The sequence below is a fragment of the Aplidium turbinatum genome, chromosome 7, assembly GCF_918807975.1.
Source record: "Aplidium turbinatum chromosome 7, kaAplTurb1.1, whole genome shotgun sequence".
NCBI lineage: Eukaryota > Metazoa > Chordata > Ascidiacea > Aplousobranchia > Polyclinidae > Aplidium > Aplidium turbinatum.
The window spans coordinates 398,748-420,830 of record NC_137478.1 but is presented as its reverse complement, the minus strand read 5'-3'; the positions used below and the strand labels follow the sequence as shown (position 1 = coordinate 420,830).

Genomic DNA, 22,083 nt, shown 5'->3' with positions numbered 1-22,083 from the left:
TTGCTTTGTTTTTATTCAGCTTTTTTTTTCTGTCATAACCAAAACAATACATACCGATGTGGCTGAGGTCTAAAAAACGGTAAAAGCAACAACACGCGAACGTTATAACTTGTTCGATACCGAAACAGGATAATCAGTAATTTGGCAACATCTTCAGCCAGGGGCGGATCCAGCAAGTAGCCTGAGGTGAGGGGGATTTCAACAAAACACAACGATGTGTAGGTCTACAATCCAGCCTTGTAAATACACCGTAAATAAAGTTGCTTTTCTGTGTTTTAGGAGGGTAGGAGGGCAATCCCCCCAATTGCTTCACCCCAGATTAGCCATAGCTTTCAACACTATTTTTAAATTTAGAAAACAGAGTACTAGAGTTTATGTTTATTGAGTTTGTTTTAAATAGCCAGCACCAGTAAGAACTAATCGAATATCGTCACGGAATCTTGGAGAAACTACATTATCGGCAAATCTTATTTCAAATCCATAATGTTTTTCGATTGTGGTATTTGCCACGGTTTTTCACTTGTCATAGTTGGCAAGAATTTTCATAATTTTATTTTTTATGGTATGCAAAGCTCAGAATAGCTGTTGGCAACGCCTGGAGGAAATACAGTCAATTAATTGATTGCTTCATCACTAGTCTCAATTTATCAGTTTCATTTCCGATCACTAAAGCAAATAAGATTACTTACCATGACATAGATAAGGTCTGGAAAAAGCAGAAGCGCCAAAACACGAACGCAAATTAGTTCATGCAACAAAACGTCTCTCGCGCTTCGAATCCGCGACAATAAGTTTAGAACTGGTTGAAAGATAACTGCAGTATCTGAAACGAAACTTGAATTTCTGATAAAACTTCAGAGTTGGTCAAAGGTCAAAGCAGATGTCCGATAGGTCACTCAACGCATTTAAGCGACAGCTCGAACGGCCGCCATTGCGACGAACAGAAGATGATCGTGGTGACGTATACTCTCTCAAACAAATTGCTTTTTTCTTGACTTCTCTCGTTGTAGACTCATTCCGTCTCCAACCTTCAACAAAGGAAGCTTAGGCAGAGAGCTTGAATAGCCAAGCCAGATGACGTTAGCCCGGTTGTAACAGCCACCTAGATTGTTGCAATCAAACATCGACTTAACGAGCTGTAATGAAGACTTCCGCTTTGAAGCTTTACTAGAGTTGCGGACCCACCACAGTTGAGGAACATTTAAAAAATTCTTTGTTAGTTTGTTTTGATTGATTTGTGCAAGTTATTGAAAGAATATTCTCGCAATACCACTGGGTACGACTTAGTAACAGGGGCGGACCAAGCAAGTAGTTGTAGGGGCGCAATTTCAACAAAACACAATGATGTGTAGGTCAACGTTAATCTGACCTTGCAAATGCACCGTGAATAAAGTTACTTTCCTGTGTAGTAGGGGGAGACAATCCCCCCTCTGGATCCGCCACTGCTTAGTAGTAGTAGTTTCGTTTGGCGTTTTCGCACTTGAAGCTCGCTGTCTTTTAGCCAGTTTTTAAATATGTTTCCGCATTGGTAAACTGTGTTGAAACCTCTGGGTAGTACAGTCCATGAATGAGTCTAAAATCAAATGATCAACAGTTTGCCGCTTTTTTTCGCAATTGGAGAGATTGGTGTGTTTTATAGCTTCAAATTGCTTAGTAACTTTGTATAGTGGCGTAGTCAGTATCATCATGATTATTTTTTATGATGTTATAAACTAAAAACAAGACAGTCGTTTGCGCTACGACGACGAGCCACGCTGATCCTTGTTTAGGGGGGCAAGGTTGTCCCTGTTAGACAGCAGCGCCAAGTTAAATAGAAACAGATTTGAGTCTGTGTACTTGATTAGCCGTACTGTCCACGTGATACAATGGGCGACCCTTGACAATGTCAGCTACTTCTAACATAGCTATTAGTCTTATTTACGTCTATAGACGAGTGTCGCCCGTTGGTGTCTCGCGGTTGCCGCGGCTTCCATTCACAGAAACTTTTCATCGTTTGTGCACTGTCTTCGTGGAGACGAAACAGAACCAAGTTTTTCATACATTGAATCAACGTCGACACACGTCTTGCCGATGAGAGAGTTGTTAGAACTGGTTTAGGCAGAGAAACGTGGCCCAGAGGTTAGCTATTCAATAATTAAAGAGATTAAAACCAACTTGAAAGGCCGGCAGGCTACAATACAAATGATGCGACTTAGAAAAGATGTGAAAGCAACGTTGTTAGATGTAGTTGTAGCGTTTTGTGAATTTGAAACAAACACTTAGTTAATTGCTTGAAGTGTTGTCGTTCTTTGCAATTCAGAAAGTGCCTTTTTCAACATACAGCACAGTATAGGCAACGAAAAGACACCGGACACCGAGTTCATTTTGTTGTGACATGTTGATAATAACTTATCTCGAAAACCAATCCAAGCTTTCTCTTGACAAGTTTGATTCTCACAATCTATGGCTACAATAGCAGCCAAGGCTTGAAGTGATTTATTACAGCGGTTGATTCTTTGTTTGGTCATAATCTACGCTGTTCGCTCCGTTCTTCGAGCTATTCTTAATTCTTTGCGCAAGAAATCCATGTTAGTCTTCAGTGAAACTTGAATTGGAATCGAATTATGAATTACCAAAATTAGTCCCAGAACCTAAAGTGTTTCAAATGAAAAACTAAGAAACGCAGCAACAACAAAATATTGTTATCCCACGTCTGTTAGACGCAGCAAAAATCTGTCAATTTTGGAAGATGAACTGGTAGGCTTTCGTGGTCCGGACAATCATTGACACTCTGGGGTAGGAAAAGGTAGCCCATCTATGGATCGACCCAACGACGCTGTTAAGTGCAATGGGTTTATTAATAAACATATTTGAATCACAATAAAACTGCAATTATGATGTCACAAACATCCATGCAACCGACTCCAACCAAAATAGCTAGCTCGGTGTGACCCTGCAATGCATGGGCTTGAGGCAATTAAGTGGAAAATAATTAAACCAGAAGCACATAAAGCAGGTGTGACTTATTTTTGAAAACAAATTGAATCAAGATAAGTTGAAATTATAATGTTTAAGTGAAAGTTTATTAGCGCAATGAAATGTTTGTCGATTTAAATGCAACTCTTAGGCCTACCATCTGATACGTTTGGCTAAGAACAAAGCAATGAAATTGGTACAGGAATATCTAAAGTTGTTCAGGTTGAATTTAGTGAAGTCAAGAATAGTTTTAAGGAAAATGAATTGGATTTACAGTGAAAATGATAGAACAAAGAAGCAATTTAAAGACATGAAGTATAGAGCGACTTGTGCTTGTCAAAAAATTCTGGCAGCTCTGCTTAAAAATGTTGAATGTGAAGAGAGGTTAATGCGATACAGCACAATGAATAGCGCACTTTCAAAATTATATTTAGTTAACTGAAGAGTGGCGGGTGCTTTACAGGTACTTGATTTTTTTCCTGATTTTTTTACTACACTCCTAGTCTCCTACACTCATGTTTGATGATATTTTTCTGTGATGATGAATATTGAATATTTTTGTGTTTGTGTTACCAAGCAACTTAACGCTTGAGTTTCAATGTATTGTGACGCAATTTATATCTTAAACAAGGATCGAAGAAAGCAGGAAGTGCTATAGCACCTACTAGTGACGTGCGCAAAATTCTCACGGATTTGATGTAGATTCCGTATCGCTACATTCAGATAAGTTCAATCAATCATCCAATTGTTTATTTTGTGATGCTAATGGCAACATTTTCTACACAAATCCTTCTAAATACCTACAGCACTGTTAGTGAAGCACTTGCAGAGGCACGCCAGAAATGTAAGATAAATATTAGCATTTGGATAGCACGACAAGCCAGGTAAGCCACTAACTATAATTTATGTAAACACGCATGCCACTATTGATAAAGCGCTCAGACCCTATCCTCGATAGCCAGAATTATTGAATGCAGTGTTAATTCTATTTCAACTCTCCCGATTTGCAAATTGCCACCCTTCGTATTTGATCACTCGTGTGCGATAATCCTACAGTATTGTAACCCTAATGATCGGTCGAGGCACTGAAATGTTGAAAATTAAAATGCTGACACCTGAATGCACTGAAATGCTAACAATGAGCCATGAAATATTTTCAAGGAAACCGACTTACAGCAAGCTGATCACAAAATATATGATATTAAACGATAAGCGTTTCGATGACACTCAGTTGAATGCTTTTTTTAACTGAGCCTATACACGAACTACATTTAGAATTATTATCAGAGCTTAATCGCGACGCATCTTCAATGATTTCTAAGTGAGATGCCTCACCCTCACTACTCGCTTGGTGTGCCTCATTATGACGTAACCTGGTTGATTGTCCTTCATTTCCTGGCAACGCGCCCTGTGGCTGTCGCTGCTTCTTGTTTATATTTCTGCTCTCGCACCCGATCAGCTTGCTAATGTTCAGCTAGAAGAGACAAACACTGAAACTGCGCAGTTTGCACGTCAAAACTCGTCTGATTAGTTATTCCAGTGGGAAGGCCTACACCAGGAGAGTCGTGTGGAAACATATCTGGACGCCATCTGCTAGTGGTGGCTTGTCTGTGGCATAGTTATAAAAATGATAAATGGAAAACAAACTTGAAACAAAACAAAAAATCAATATATCTCAACAATGTTTCACTGATGATCAGAGAATTAGGTCGAGGGTAAGCGTACATGGAAATACCTCCGCTACGTTTTTGAGGCAAATGTAAACAACTTATTGACATCATAAACAAAGACACTGTAAACACGGTTTCTTTCCATTCCTCAAAAAAGCTTGGAAGTTCTATCACAATTATTTGACATCGATTAAACGCCATCGTGCAATGACAAATCATTGATTTTAGTGTTTTCAGCAACGCCCGAGAAGTTTTTGTCATGTTCCTGAGGACAGTGTGTACATTGTGACGCAATATCCACGGGGTCGCTTACCATACCAGCCAAGCATGTTGGCCATGGACTGGCTTCACGTCTGTTTCACTGCTTGTGCTGGAACTGGGTTCGATTCTCCGTCGGGCTGGTGAGGTCTACGCAATGTACTGTTTGCACATTAAGCAGCGAGGGCGAGTTACAGCAGTGACGCGTCCTGGGCCTGGCATAGAGGCAACAATGACACAAGAGCTGAATGCCTTCGCGCAGTCGCTACAACGGAAAGACAAAAGGCGTTGTAGCGCGACAAACCGCTGTGCCATTGTTGTGCTAATTTACGATCAGTTGTGGTAGAAGCAGAACACGTTGTGATTGTGATATCAACAAGACAACAAATGATCAAAAGCATCGATGTATGGTGGCGCTGAGCGGTTCTCCCACTCGCGACGTGGCTGCTTGCATAGTGACGCAGCTCGGATGTAAAGTGTCATGACAACACTTACATTGCGAGCTCTCGAGCACGAAGTCAAACTGCTTCCTTCAACAAGTAGTGACCTTCCACGCGACGACTATTTTTAGATTGTTCTGGCTTTGTTGCCAAGAGATTGTTTGTTGGTGCTCGTCCGTTAGATGCCGCGCGGTGTAAGTCACTTCACAAGTGGATCAGTTTGATTTTGGCTATCACGTCACATTTTGACCATCACACCTACAACGCATTTCAAATGGAGCAGAGTTGTGGAGAGGTAGAAGGGACACAATACCAAGTCGTGCTTGAAGAAGATACTGAGTGAAAAATACTTGTTGAAAGAGTTGACGCGACCGTAACAACTTGAAAAGAACCAAAAAGAGAGAAAGCTACTTTGGAACCATTCAGTTGTGATGTAATTTTTATGCCATTAGAAGTTAAAAAGCTGTAAACGACATTGATTATTATCATCAGTTATATATTAACAAGAACAATGTGCCAATAAACGATGTTTGTCTTGCACTCTAGCAGCTTTCACAGCTGATCAGAAATGCCGCAATTTCTAGTTAATCGATTTTCGTGAACTCAGCTTTATCGTCATTATACCAAGGGCACCCGCGGATGGTCGAAATGAGCGAACATCGTGACGCATCAACCAGATCTGTGTAGCTCAACACAACAATCCAACAGAAACAGGTTGCTTGGCGGATTACATGTTGTTACAATAACATTTCCATAACATGGGGTCAAACATCATCCATCTTTCATCATGGGGTCTGAGCATCATCCTTTCAGAGGTCGCCCTTGACTAAGTTTCAACAGCGTAAGTTCAACTTTTAAAACCTCGTGGTATTTTATTTATTTTTGATAAAATGTAAATTTCCGACGATTTTAAGCAACAATCACCTTAATTCGATATCGATAGTGATGAATAATAACTGATCCAAAATATTATTTGTTTGCCATGGGGGATATGCGTGACTCATCCAATTGACATCATTTTGTGCCTCCCTAAACGCTAAATACATTCAACCAATACAAACGAGTTTATTTTCATACGAGTCAGTTCAATCATAAACAGCTAAAAATTGATTTCGATCAGCTAGCAGCTAGATCATCTCCAGTTAAGCTTATTCAAATAGAGTCTTGATACGTTGAACCATCACGCATTCATTTTGCAAATTGTCAATGTCTCCGAGCGCATTTAAAAGGTCAAAATTTAATCAGTAACAGATCCTTGTTTGTGCTGCCAACAATGAGCCGTTTGTGCCAAAACAAAGCTGCCGCCTGCTTGAGCTTATGTGTCTGTTTGTCAACAATACTTTGCAGAGGTTGAGCGATTATCACAATGAAGGCAGATAGGGAGTGTTTCGATTTAGAATTGAAGTCGTCAGTGTTTCCAGCTTCGTGTTGCTGTTCTCGGCGTAAAGTCACTTTTTTATTTTAGTACCGAGCATGTAGCAGGAACGACAGACAGAAGATGTGCCAAAATAAACACAGAACGGACGCCACAATGTGCGAAAAGCACCAGAGGGAAACTGAAAAGAATATGACGGAATGGCATTGAAGAAAAGATTGGCATCGCCTGGATGAGAAGAGCGATAGACAGAACTGTGTGGGATCATATGTGGAGGCATCTGCCAGCAGTGGCATGACTGGCTGATGATGATGATGACTGAGCATATTTTGTTCCAGTAGCTTCCCTTTCACTTCTTCAATGATAACGTCACTCACAACAGATTCACCGAGACGACGTTCAGTCGAATCCAGGTGTGAAGCCCAAGATGAAACTTTCGAACGACAAATTCACACTTTTAGTGATGAAATGCTTTGCACCGACTGCCGCCATCTTCCACGAAAACCTGTTCAGCAACTTGTTTTGACGTCATCTTTTACATTTTGTTGTAGCCAAACATTTTTGGCAAATTGTGATCTGGGGTTGTAATAATTGTGGAAATATTTATTAACTTCAAAGACAGTAAAATTAACGCTGAATGTCACAAAGTTGCGAAGAGAGGGTTTCACATCAGGCAAACTTTTAATAAATATTAAAAAATTTCTTTTTCAGGTGACTAATATTAATTGAACTTTTGTTGGTGTAAGTCTTGTAAGAGGCGGTAGAGAGCAAATAAATGACAAGAAGATCCAAGAAAGTCGAGATCTACTCAGGTGGGGGGGCTTCATTGCCCTCCCTGGGTGATTTATTCTCAGGAAAGTTCATCCTCTGGGTGTCAACAACCGCCCTCATCTTGCTCTTTGGATCGGCCGCAAGAGGAGAGATCTTCCTATTTGCCGCCATGCTCTGGAAAAACTGGGATCAATTCCACTTTCTTCCAAAACCGGAAGTTCCCACAATAGGCAATAATTCCAACACCCTCAAATCTACAGATGCAAACAACTCGTCTCTACCACTGAGCGAGCTGAACGAATATTTGAAGGACTTCTGCATGCAAAACTTCCACATCTACATCCCGGCTGCCATCGTGGTATCTTACGTCCTCTTTCTTGGAGTAGGAGGATTCCTCCAGTGGTGAGTTTTGGTTTATTTTATGTTTAATTTGTTATGCTAGTGTAACACTCCAACTACTTGGCCTCTTCTCAACACCTTCTCGTATCCTTGACCAGGGATCCTTGATTCCCCCGCAATGTCCATTCATGCAGTGGTGCGTGATCGACTCAGGGATAGGGAGATCGACACAGTGGACGGTCGACACAGTGCAAGGTCGACACAGTGGACGGTCAACACAGTGGAGGGTCGACACAGTGGACGGTCAACACAGTGGATGGTCGACACGGTGGACAGTCAACACAGTGGACTGTCGACACAGTGGAGGGTCGTCACAGTAAAGGGCTGACACAAGGGAAGGTTGACAGAGGTGGTCGACACAGTGGATGGTTGTCACAGTGGAAGGTCGACAGAGAGGAAGGTCTACACAGTGGATGGTCTACACAGTGGATGTCGACATATTAGAGGGTTGACACAGTGGATGGTCTACACAGTGGATGGTCTACACAGTGGATGTCGACATATTGGAGGGTTGACACAGTGGATGGTATACACAGTGGATGTCGACATATTGGAGGGTTGACACAGTGGATGGTCTACACAGTGGATGTCGACATATTGGAGGGTTGACACAGTAGATGGTCTACACAATGTATGTCGACATGTTGGAGGGTTGACACAGTAGATGGTCTACACAGTGGATGTCGACATATTGGAGGGTTGACACAGTGTATGTCGACATATTGGAGGGTTGACACAGTGGATGGTCTACACAGTGGATGTCGACATATTGGAGGGTTGACACAGTGGATGGTCTACACAATGTATGTCGACATATTGGAGGGTTGACACAGTAGATGGTCTACACAGTGGATGTCGACATATAGGAGGGTTGACACAGTGGAAGCTCGACATATTGGAGGGTTGACACAGTGGACGGTCAACACAGTGGATGATCGACACAGTGGATGGTCTACACAGTGGATGATCGACACAGTGGATGGTCAACACAGTAGATGATCGACACAGTGGATGGTCAACACAGTGGACGGTCGACACAGTTGACGGTCAACACAGTGGATGGTCTACACAGTGGATGGTCTACACAGTGGATGTCGACATACTGGAGGGTTGATACAGTGGAATGTCGACAGAAGAGAGTCGCTACAGTGGAGGATCTACAAAGGAGAGTCGGCACAGGAGTGGAGTCGACAGAGGGGAGGGTCGGCAAAGGGAATGGTGTAGAAGGTCAACACAAGATCCTTTACATCACTATGTTTAAAAGCTTGTTCATCGTATATTTACCGTAATATGTTGTTGCCACTCCCTATAATCAGATTTCTTTGATGAGTCTCCTGCAATGAGATGGCTTGCTTGTAACGTACCCGACCTATCGGTTGCAACAAACTAATTGTTGCCATTTTCAAGCAAAAACAACTTTTCATTTGTTGATGTGTGCGTAAATAAGATGTCAACTTATAAGTTGGTAAGTTTATCTGTTTGTTAGTTGCGTTTTACGAAAATGGGGGTTAAGCAAATTTCGGTTGTACCAAAGAACTAACTATCTGCCGGTTGTTGATTAGGGTGTTTCATAATTTCCCAACTTCATAATCACAACTTGGCTCACCTAAATTCATACGTGGAATGGTATTACCAACTTCCATGCAAAATTTTAGCATCCTACAGCCTCATCTTCCACTCCCCCAGGTCAATATTCTAAAACTACCCTGCAGGGACCCCCTAACGAAGGGCAAAAATGGGGTTTGTAAGCATTAAAAAGTTTCTTACATGTCAATTTACCCACTTTTATGCATATGTATTGGTTCTAAAACACTAATATAGGTAGCAGACTACTGAATACCCCTTTAAACAAATTTCCACCAAAAAAATTGGATTTTTTTCCCTAAAATTTGTCTAAATTTTGCTGTTTTTTAACAAAAATTTGCCAAAAAATTATGAAAATGGCACGAAAATCAAAAATATTGTACATGTAAGCAAAATTAACAACAAGAATGCATGCACAATCAGGTGATGGAGGAAAAGTTGTTTAAATCTTGCAGATTGACCATGCATTTGATACGTTTGTCTGCATTTTCATCATGTTTGATTTGTCCTTTCTCTATAACATTCTTTATTTGTCCAACATATCTTTCGCAACTTTGATTACTGTTCATGGTGACATTCCAGAACACTTTGTCTGGGGCATTCTCTGACAAGCATGGTGCTGTGGCAGCATCAGCTGATACAAACTAGAGAGTTTGTACCTTTTTGACCATAACATCTTCTTTTTATGCTTCCTATCATAACATGTTCTTGTCCTCTTAATCAATGCTGGTGTAATCGAATTTCTGTCAGAATATGCACATAATGAGACATTTTCAAGCCCAAGCCAGGATACCATGAGGAATATAAATTTTACACGTTTGCAGTTTACACCCCTGCTTGGCTGACGATTTACTGCAATCCAGCAACAGCAGATGGTCCACAACTTATGCTGGATATTCGGGATTACTTGTTGGATGCTACAATAGCAGCTATGTAAAAGTTTTCTAGTGCAGCCATTAAGCAGTTACAGAAAATTTATATTCCTCATGGTTTATATCCTGGCTTTGGCCTGAAAATGTCTCATTATGTGCATATTCTGACAGAAAGTCGATTACACCAGCATTGATTAAGAGGATAAGAACATGTTATGATAGGAAGCATAAAAAGAAGATGTTATGGTCAAAAAGGTACAAACTCTCTAGTTTTGTAACAGCTGATGCTGCCACAGCACCATGCTTGTCAGAGAATGCCCCAGACAAAGTGTTCTGGAATGTCATGCATTCTTGTTGTTAATTTTACTTACATGTACAACATTTTTGATTTTCGTGCCATTTTCATAAATTTTTGGCGAGTTTTTGTTAAAAAACAGCAAAATTTAGACAAATTTTAGGAAAAAAAATTCAAGTGTTTTGGTGGAAATTTGTTTAAAGGGGTATTCAGTAGCCTACTACCTATATTAGTGTTTTAGAACCAATACATATGCATAAAAGTGGGTAAATTGGCATATAAGAAATTTTTTAATGCTTACAAACCCCATTTTTGCCCTTTGTTAGGGGGTCCCTGCAGGGTAGTTTTAGCATATTGACCTGGGGGAGTGGAAGATGAGGCTGTAGGATGCTAAAATTTTGCATGGAAGTTGGTAATACCATTCCACGTATGAATTTAGGTGAGCCAAGTTGTAATTATGAAGTTGGGAAATTATGAAACACCCTATTGTTGATGTTGATGCAAAAGCGCCATCTTGCGTTTGTATTTTATGTGAAATTATTATGTTTTATTAGCAACAGATTACCGCTGTAGGACGAAATAATGTTTTTTTTTGGTCAGGCGCTACTACATCAACATGAGGGACAGACCTAAGGAATGGAAGTGTCAACCTGACAGGTTCCTCACCCCAGAGGTAACACCGCAGCTTCAGTTGCTTGTCTGTCTTTGATTAGTGTCTTAAGTCAAGGTAGTCTGACATTTGAATGACTCGGTTCTTCGACAATTTAAAATTTTCTCGCACATCTAATCCAGATCCATCCAAACAAAAAATTCAGTTCAAGTTTTCTGGAATTTGCAATAAAATTAAAAATCAGTTTTAATTATCATTGCAGCATTTTGTTGTGTATTTTTGTTAATTTTTAAAAATAGAAATGAAACACACGTTGGTGTTGTATTAACTTTTTCTATCGCATCTCATTTGTTGAACTTTATAAAGGTTGTATTCTATGGCACAAAATTACGCTATCAATGTGTCATTATGTCGTAATAGAACGAGCGTCATGAGATCCTCCTCGGTTCGTCTTGCTTGCTCATGAGCGCCACCGTGTCAGGTCTCATGTCGACCTACATCATAAACGGAGGGACGAGGACTCGCGTTTACTTCGACGTCAACGAGCGAGGTTGGATTTACTTCTTTCTCTCTGGGATCATCTACTTTCTGGCGGCGGATGCGTTGTCCTATTACTACCACAGGTGAGGCCCAACTACTATAGGAGAGCAAGAGACTCGACTAGCATGAAGGAATTAAAGAAACTCGACTGCATGAAGGTTTAAGAGACTCGACTGGCATGGGGGTTCAAGAAACTCGACTGGCATGAGGGTTCAAGAGACTCGACTGGTATTGGAGACTGGGAGTTCAAGAGACTCGAATGGCGTGGGGGTTCAAGAGACTCGACTGGTATGGGAGACTGGGAGTTCAAAAGATTCGACTGGCATGGGGATTCAAGAGACTCGACTGGCATGAGGTTCAAGAAACTCGACTTGCATGAGGGTTCAAGAGACTCGACTGGCATGGGGGTTCAAGAGACTCCACTGGCATGAGGGTACAAGAGACTCGACTGGCGTGAAGGAATTAAAGAAACTCGACTGGCATGAGGGTTTAAAAGACTCGTCTGGCATGAGAGTTCAAGAAACTCGACTGGCATGGGAGTTCAAGAGACTCGACTGGCGTGGGAGTTCAAGAGACTTGACTGGCATGAAGGTTCAAGAGACTCGACTGGCATGAGGGTTCAAGAGACTCGACTGGCGTGGGAGTTCAAGAGACTCGACTGGCATGAGGGTTCAAGAGACTCGACTGCCGTGGGGGTTCAAAAGACGACTGGCGTGGGAGTTCAAGAGACTCGAATGGCGTGGGGGTTCAAGAGACTCGACTGGTATGGGAGACTGGGAGTTCAAAAGACTCGACTGGCATGGGGATTCAAGAGACTCGACTGGCATGAGGTTCAAGAAACTCGACTTGCATGAGGGTTCAAGAGACTCGACTGGCATGAGGGTTCAAGAAACTCGACTGGCGTGGGAGTTCAAGAGACTCGACTGGCATGAGGGTTCAAGAGACTCGACTGGCGTGGGGGTTCAAGAGACGACTGGCGTGAGAGTTCAAGAGACTCGACTGGCATGGGGGTTCAAGAAACTCGACTGGCATGAAGGTTCAAGAGTCTCGATTGGCGTGGTGTAGGTTTTCATTTGGTCAAAGGGGTAGCGGTTTCCCAACTTAGAAAAAGTTGCTGCTGCATTTCCTAAACAAACTAAATTCCAAAATTAAAATTTCATCTTGCAAGACACGTTTGAAATATCTTACACGTATTCACAGAAAGTTTATCATTTTTTTCAAAAACATTTAGTTATGGTTCACTTAAGGATGGTGATTGGTTGTTTTCAGAATGCTACATTTTCCATTCTTCTACCGGCACTTCCACAAGTGGCATCATCGCTACCACAGTCCAACAGCGTTCAGCGCCGTGGCGATGCATCCGATCGAGTCTTTGGTGTTTCAGGTGGGCATCTTATGTTTTGTGATGATAATGACGCAGGCTTTGGCCTGAAAATGTCAGGCCGGGTAAATTGATTGTTAGGACAAGTGCTGTTGAAGTTGGTGGATAATGTACCCTACAAGTTGTTTCTGGATTACTAATTCGAATTGGGATAACTTAATTCGAAATGATAAGTTATGCCCGAATCCACACATACGCATCGATGATTTTCTTCTGAAGTGTAAATAATTTCACTTTGAACTTTACCAGAGATGTAGTTGGTCTCACAGAAACTGCATGAGGTGTGAATCCATTTCCCTTTTTACCATCGAAGTTACGATTTGTTTTTTAATTTGTTTGTCGTTAACTAAAGGAAATTTTTTCTTGCAGCTTGTCCTGTTATCCCCTCTATTCGTAATCCCACTTCACGTCATCCCAGTGATGGGTTGCTTCTACTATCTTTACTACTTCGGATTGATCGATCATTCAGGTAAGTAAACGACATTTCATGAAATTCACTGACTGGAGGGCTGAAGGTTCACTGTGCTGTAATGCTATCACTCGTATGCTGACCATTCATGGTTATTAGATGCATGTTGGACACACATGATAATTATTTGTGTGCAGAAGACTTATGAGTTATGACTCATGGTGAGACTTGTGTGCTGGATACTTATGGTGAGAGTTGTGTGCTGGATACTCATGGTGAGAGTTGTATGCTGGATACTCATGGTGAGAACTGTGTACTCGACAGTCTCGGTGAGAACTGTATGCTAAACCCTCATGATGAGAGTTGTGTGCTGGACACTTATGGTGAGAACTGTGTGCTGGACACTCATGCTGGCAGTTGTGTGCTGGACGCTCATGGTGAGAACTCTGTGCTAGACACTTACAATGACAGTTGCGTGCTGGATACTCATGTGAGAATTTTTGGCTGGACACTTACGATGAGAGTTGTGTGCTGGACACTTATGATGAGAGTTGTGTGCTGGACAGTTTTGATGAGAGTTGTACGCTGGACACTCATAGTGAGAACTGTGTGCCGGACACTTACAATGAGAATTGTGTGCTGGAAACTTATGGTGAGAACTGTGTGCTGGACATTTACAATGAGAGTTGTGTGCTGGAAACTCATGGTGAGAACTGTGTGCTGGACACTCATGATGAGAGTTGTGTTCTGGACATTCACCGTAAGAATTGTGTCCTAGACACTCATGGTGATAGTTGTGTAGTGTGTGTGAGATGTTTGTATTTATCTTGTCACTGGTTTGTAGGAATCGAGATGAAATCCGTGTGGCCATGGCAACCACCAGTTCGTTTCCATGACGACCATCACAAGCACTTCCACGTTAACTTCGGTTTCAACACAATGATGTTTGACCGCATACACGGGACACTGAGGAGAAAAGACAGGAAGTATGGTGAAGACATCTACTACGGAAGAGGAGTCGCTCTTGATAAATCCGAATAGTTTTCCATTGTCTCATCCTGACAAGCATTGCATTGGTGATGCCATCCACTTGATGCTCTTTTGTACGTCACAATGACGTCACTAGAGCTATGACAGTTGATGAGCCGCTTGCAGCTTGAATGAAGGAACTTGTTTTGCTTTATTTAACTTAAATTGATTTGTCTTTTGATTGAATTCAAATATGTGACGTTATGAAGCTAACCATGCTGACACGGCGCACTGTATTCGCGCGCTGAAGCTAGCCATGCTGACACGGCGCACTGCATTCGCGCGAATGATCCTCTTAGAGTTGCCAGCGTAGACGGCCACGACCTATCTTTCTATGAAAAGCGTTGTGAAGTCACAATTCTACGTTTGCCTTGAGATGTGAACGCGACTCTCCACCGACCCACTGAGCAAGGCCCTCAATGAACGCGGCCATTATGACGTGGCGTCGGTTGATGCTGGTATTGTGTAATTTATTTGTTCCATATACTGTGACGTCACAACGACCGAGTGTATCAAAATAAATCCATACTGGCAGAAAATACATTTGTTGATTTCGTAAAGGCCTCAGAGAGCTAGAAATGTTGAGCTGGAATACGACGATAAAACGAAATCACTAATACACGGATAATGGAAGTCAGATGGCAGACATGGTGTTTGCCTCTGTGCAACACGCACAGAGCTGCTTCAAAGGGTGTATGAGGTGTTAACACAGAAACAGAAGAAGAATTGGTGTTCCTGATGTGGCATATATCAGGGTCACCGTGCTGACTGAGCTTGTTTTTGTTTCTGATCATCACAACAAAAAATAATATATACCAAACATAGCAGAATATTTAATAGAACTACCATTCAACGTTTTACAGGCAGAGAAAACTTTTTTCTCTCTACATTGAGAAATTCCAAGTCTGACTACTTAGATTGCTGGAAGATGGAGACTTCATTTCTTCGACTTGTTGTTTTTCTTTAATCATTGCAAACTGTAGTGTAAAGGCATAATACATGTTATGCCCTGAGACGCCACGCAATGGTAATTACGCAGCACTGTGCACGTACCTGCCGTTGGGCGACGCAAGGACTGCTACGTGAGCGATGACTGAGGTTTTTGTGGTCATTCGAGACTAACACAACATGGTGTCAGAAGTGGGATTCGAACCCACGCCTCCATCCGGAGACCAGACTTGCTGCCAAATTGGCCAGATTTTGCACTTGTCCGCAAGCTTGACCTTGAGGATCAAATCAAACAAAAAAAAGACTTTGACCGTCACCATGGAGCGAGACCGCTACCCACCCTCCATCCAGGTGATGAGGTGTTTGTTAGAGACAGCAGTGCCACGCAGAAGGGGGTCGTGAGAAACGAGTATGACGCCAAACGGTCATACATCATAGACACCAATCAAGGAACAACAGTTCGTAGAAATCGTAGAGCATTGGTAAAAATACCACAGGCTGGTGAATTTGATATAAGTAGTAGGCCTAGCGTGAAATGTGAAATCTCTCATTCCATTGACAATCAATTAGTTAACAACGAAGCAAATACAGAGACCAGCGACGTCCAATCTACAAGAACGAGATCCGGCAGGATCTCAAAACCACCTGAACGCTTGTCATATTAACTGCTTACGTCATGTGTTTTTTTGGGAGGGAGATAATGTAGGACTATAGTTGTGTCTTACTAGTGCATATTGTTTTAATTTACCATATTTCCTTAAAAGTGTCTTACGATAGGAAAGTTGACAACGTTCCGCGAAGTTTCATGATTGTTTGACTTGTATACATGAGACTGGCTCACAGAGGCTTAACTGATCTTATTTAATACCGTACCCTATTATCCTCCCATGAACCGTGTGAAAACTTATTCTGTTTATTGTACTGTATTTGCAATGTGTGGTTATACACCTGTTTCTGTGTGATGTCTTTACAGTACCTCGATGCTTGGGCGGAGATGTAGTGTAAAGGCATAATACATGTTATGCCCTGAGACGCCACGCAATGGTAATTACGCAGCACTGTGCACGTACCTGCCGTTGGGCGACGCAAGGACTGCTACGTGAGCGATGACTGAGGTTTTTGTGGTCATTCGAGACTAACACAACACAAACAAACTGTATTTATTCAGAAATGTCTGCAAATAAGCAGGCACTATCCGATCAATGCAATAAACAAAGAAAACACATGATCATACACTGCTTCAACGCGTGACGGAAACTTACCAAAAATTACCATCAGGCATTGGAGCGTGCAAAGCAATGTTGCAGAACGCGTTTTCGAATATTAAATTCTCATCAGTGCAACTACATTTATGAACACAATAACAACGGTTAAATTTAAACTCAATACAATACATTAAAAAGATTATAAGGACATATTTTCAGTGTTCAATTGAATATCAATAAATATTTTTGGAAACTTCCTTGGTGTCATACAGGGATGTCATATTATCTAAATTCTAAACATAGCAGAGGTCTAGAAAACGGTAGAAGCGACAAAACGACGACGTTGTAAAGTGCTTGATACCGAAACAGGATTCAGTATCAAAATCATTTAAAAAGTAAAAGGATTCTACAAGCTGAGATGAATTTGCTCTCTTTTGTCAAATTGTGTCAATTTCCTCCTAACCTGAATTTTTCAGTTCTCGTCAGGAAAGTGCGCAAAACAAGGGTAAGCAACATGTGGTTGATTGGACGGTCTTAACGGCTAGCGTGGAGGATACACTGTTCTGGTTAGCGAATCGCAATTGCTCGTTGTTCTAGTAGCCTAAATAGACTACTCAGGGCCCGATTAACCATGAGGCACACGAGGCACAGGCCTCAGGCCCCTGGTTTTGGGGGCCCCCAATTTTTTTACATTAGTACCGTAGGCGTAGGTAGTGAAAGTTGTTGTGCCAGTGTGTGGACAGTTGTTATTTTTTAGTAACATTTAACTTAAATCAATGACTCCATATCTTATCATCAGTTAGCACAACTTCTTTTTCTAATGAAACTGCTCGTGATGCTGCTTTGCAACTGGCTATAGTGTATTACCAGAAGATCTTGAAGGGTCACTTTCAGATGAGTGAGTTCACGTATCCGAGTTCTTATTGTTGTGTACACATGAAAAGTTACCAAAAGAAGCTCAAGAGCGATTTGCACACCGGATGATAGTAGAAAAGGAAGTTAGTCTTCATTTCCTAATGCAGAAACGTTGCTAAGAATTTATTTGTCACTTATGGTCATAGCAATGCCAGTGGAGAGAGAAGCTTTTCTAAGTTAAAGAGAATACAAAATACACTACGCCCTACGCTTTCACAAGACAGTCTTAACTTCCTCTCTGTAATGAACATTGACTGTGAAATGTTACGACAGCTCAGTTTTGAAGATATTTTTCACAGATTTGCAGATGCAAAAATTAGAAAAGTGCTGAATGCTGATCTAAATCAAAAAGTTATATTCAAGTATAGCTTTGGTAGAGAGGTACTTTTTAAAAACCATAGACAGACAATCGATAACAACTTAATAACATTGAATTGCATAATTCAAAATTAATACAGAAATGAAACAGATACATAATTTCAAACGTTTTCGGCAAAACTTTCTGCCCTCTTCAGGAAAATATCTTAATTCATCTAAACAAAACAAAATTATTCGTGAAATGTTAATAATAAATGACTGAAATTCAATAAAACTGCACTGACCTGCGTACAAGCAACAACTGACGAACAAACACAAAAGGTGGTAGCAATCTGTCATAATTATGCGGGAGTGTGGTCATGAGACAAGATAGTGAGCGGACAACATAACATAAAATAAACGTAAGCTAATACAAATTCAACAAAAAAGATGCCCCTTTGGCGAATAATTGTTTGTTGAGCCTGGGGTTGTGCTGCTTTATTTGGAGTGCCTCATGAATTTTAGTTTCAAACTCTGATTGACAGTTGCGAATTATCTTGAATGAATCTAATGTAAATTTGATGTTGGAACAAATACTGCAGTCATAAATGTGGTCTTTGATTGCACTGTGTTTATTGATGTCTGTTAAATTTAGGTGTTCCGTTGCTCTTGTTACCAAGTGTCTTGTGGACATACCTATGTATGTCATGTTCGTGTCGCACGAACAAGTGAATTTGTAGACAATGTTGGAACGAAGAGACTGCGGAACGGGAGATTTCAGCGAAAAATATCTACTTATTTTAAAGGTTTTGTACAGAGGAACAATGTCGATATCAAATTTACACTTAAAGAGTTTAGATAGTTTTTTAGCGTATACGAGAGATTCCTTTCCTAGGAAAGGTATGGATATAGAGTTCTGGAAATTTATGACGTCAGTATTCGGTGAAGATACTGAATTGAAACGTTGTAAAACCTTATCAAAAAACTGCCCGGGATATCCATTCGCACATAACATAGATTTAATTTTGGCGATTTCATTCATGTAGTGATAATTGTCTGAGCAGATAGAACGAGCACGATTAAGCAAACCTAACACCAACCCAAATTTCCATTTCATAGGACACACTGCGTTGAAATTTAATAATAATCCAGTGTTACTAGGTTTTCGCCAAACCCATGTGTCAAAAGTACTTTCGTTGATCTTTAGTTCAACATCCAAGAATGGTATAGTTTCTCTAGCTTTTGTACAAAACCTTTAAAATAAGTAGATATTTTTCGCTGAAATCTCCCGTTCCGCAGTCTCTTCGTTCCAACATTGTCTACAAATTCACTTGTTCGTGCGACACGAACAATTTGTCCATTCTGCAAAATGAGTTTCGGCAAAATTCCATTCGGCAAAATGTCTTTCGGCAAAATGGGTTTCGGCAAAATGTCTTTCGGCAAAATGTCTTTCGGCAAAATGTCTTTCGGCAAAATGTCCGCGCACGGTTTTTTCAATACAAATTGAAGTTTAAAATTGATTCTTTTGTTCATAGTCGTAATCCACCTTCAAAGCGGTAATTCAAAGAACAATTTTCGATAAGGGGGGCATCAAGAATAAGTCGACATGACTTTTAACCCTTAGAAGGTTGGGCTCCTGGAGTCTTGCTCAGTTTGGGGGGGGGGGCTGTCGATTCTTCTTATGCTTTAGGAGTGATATCTCTGTTATTTTGGCACGGTTTCAAAATCTGGGATTCACTTTGTAAAATTATTCACGCTGACCATATCCTAAAATTAAAACTATGTGAATTTTAGAACTGCTCATATACGTTGAAATGTTGAAGTCACTTATGAGTGTAATTTGTAGCGTGAGTTTACACATTATTTTTTGGTAGAGTAATGAAGAACGTGCATAGTAATGTTGTGATTAATTTTTTTTACATTATTTTACATACAGCCAATGCCCTTCACGCTGTGAAACAGTTAGGATTAACGAGACATGGGCCAAATTAATTACTTTCATCCAGCTGGAGGGAAAATGTTTCACAATAGAATGTGAAATATTTCAGAGGATGTGCTGAGAAATGCCTTATATCTTTCAATTTATAACCTTTATTCGCTCAAAATTTCAGCTTACTAGAGGTGAATAAAAGTTAGGAAAAGTCAAGAAATCTCGTAGTCGCAGCCTCAGTGGTTTTAGAGATACAACTGTTGATACAAAAAAGTTGAATTGACAGCCCCCCCCCAACCTTCAAATGGTTTGCATTGAGTCAACAGATCTATGCCTTAAGGTTTACGTCAGCTCCGGAGATCAGTAAAAATAAATAAGGTTGTCATCTTCGGTGCAACAAGACCATTGATTGATTGGTTTAGTGAGGATTCGTAGTCCCATTGCTTTCATTTTGAGTGATTATACTGATTTTCAATTTATTCCTACAAGACGTTACGTAATGAAAAAATATATAACTAAGGTTGGAAGAAATTACGTCATGTCTTTTCAATTCAAAATGAAGTTTAAAATTTATTCTTTTGTTCATAGTCGTAATCCTCCTTCAAAGCGGTATTACAAAGAACAATTTTCGACAAGGGGGGCATCAAGAATAAGTCGACATGACTTTTAAGGTTTACATCAGCTCCGGAGATCAGTAAAATATAAGGTTCTCATTCTCGTGATTGTAAATGACTATAATTGATAATTGATAAGTTTGATAATTGAATACACTGCTTACAAGAAAAGCTTTAGCCTATGATGTAATTTCTCGTCAAACTGTGCAAGGATGCAAGCCATCTGCAACTGCTGAGATCGCTTGTTCGATCTAGAATCTAGATTAACATCTAACTAAACAGTTATTCGTTATACAAAACTTGAATACGCAATTGATTGAGTTTCGCTTTTAGCAGCATGATCGTAGCTTACTGGGAACTGTGTTCCGAAAGCTTGCGCAACTTTCTATTGCCACAGCAAACTCGCAGCATCAGGCTAAGACAGATCGTTTAAATCTACCTTGTGAAGAAAACTTGAATATATCAGAAATAGCCTAAAGTAACTTCATTGTCTCAAAGCTTTTTGTTTGACACTCATCAAGATGTATGACCTCTATGACGTTACATTTTGTAAACTTTGGGTTGACTTCAGAGCATAAAAGTTAGTGACTTACCGGAATAAGATCGTTTTTTGAATCAACCAAGGAGAAAATTGATAAATAATAAAACTGTAATAGCTCGCAAAAAAAGCAATCAACCTATGTGTCTAAAACAAAGTTTGCCTAATTTTAAACGAAACTGCATTAAAAGAGCGAGTTTTGCCAATACCAAGCATTCAAATATCTCAGTCTGGAATTTAGTTAGCAACAAGAAAACATAGAGACTTAGCTTTATTTTCGAAAAATGCCGAAGAAAACATGATCTTATTCTTTTGCTATGCCACCGGACAGCACCATTTTACAGAAATATTCATACCCACAATTTTGTTGAAAATGCTCTCAGAATGCACCAAACTGAAAGTAATTTTTCAAAATTTTCTGGGGGAAGCCCCCAAACCCCCCGCCGCTAAGTATCGCCTTCGGCGAACACGCCATCGGGCTTCGCCCGCCGGCTGTCAACACCCCCCCTTTCAAAATTTTTGACTACGCTACTGTCTTGCACTGTCAATATTTTTCCCCCCCATTGTTGAAGGTCTGGCGGCGCCACTGGTGATGTATAAAACTTTTTTCCTCATTTTGCTTAGCTTGGGGAGCCAAAACTTGCCATTGGGTGTAGAGAACACTGTGTTAAAAATTTATTTCGCTCGAAAAATTTTTTGATCTGCCACCAGCCACTTGAAAATTTACTATTTTCTTCTACAATTGTACATAGCATTTAATCTAACAGATACGGATGTAAGCAGAATATCGAAGATGATTGTAGAGTTCTAGCCGATATTGAATCGATTGTAAAAGTGGAAGTTATTGCCAATTGTAAAGTAGCTGTTACAAGTGGTAGGCTAGTGTAAATTCATTTTGAAATCAACAAAGACGCTTGCTGTTCAGAATTTGGTTTCTTCACGAGTTGGAAGTGGTGAACCATTCGTTATTTTAAGAATTTTCGTCTATCACCTCACAAGTAGAACTACTCGACCATTTATCTGACTGTTTAACATTTGATATCCCAAT

The 22,083-nt window shown here is 40.5% G+C and overlaps 1 protein-coding gene across 1 annotated transcript; it reads left to right on the top strand.

Annotated features, from left to right (window-relative positions):
- Nucleotides 1-7,414: 7,414 nt before the first annotated feature.
- Nucleotides 7,415-15,121, top strand: LOC145774306 (uncharacterized). Its single transcript, XM_082585517.1, has 6 exons — nucleotides 7,415-7,871; nucleotides 11,220-11,292; nucleotides 11,650-11,852; nucleotides 13,039-13,153; nucleotides 13,520-13,619; nucleotides 14,404-15,121. The coding sequence occupies exons 1-6, from the start codon at nucleotides 7,474-7,476 to the stop codon at nucleotides 14,598-14,600; spliced, it is 1,086 nt and encodes a 361-aa protein (XP_082441643.1). The 5' UTR covers nucleotides 7,415-7,473; the 3' UTR covers nucleotides 14,601-15,121.
- The last annotated feature ends 6,962 nt before the right edge of the window (nucleotides 15,122-22,083 follow it).

Coding starts and splice junctions, on each gene's coding strand:
- LOC145774306 (XM_082585517.1), top strand. CDS start 7,474: ATGACAAGAAGATCCAAGAAAGTCGAGATCTACTCAGGTGGGGGGGCT. Junction 11,293..11,649: donor ACAGGTTCCTCACCCCAGAG/GTAACACCGCAG, acceptor ATGTCGTAATAG/AACGAGCGTCATGAGATCCT. Junction 13,154..13,519: donor TCGAGTCTTTGGTGTTTCAG/GTGGGCATCTTA, acceptor TTTTTCTTGCAG/CTTGTCCTGTTATCCCCTCT.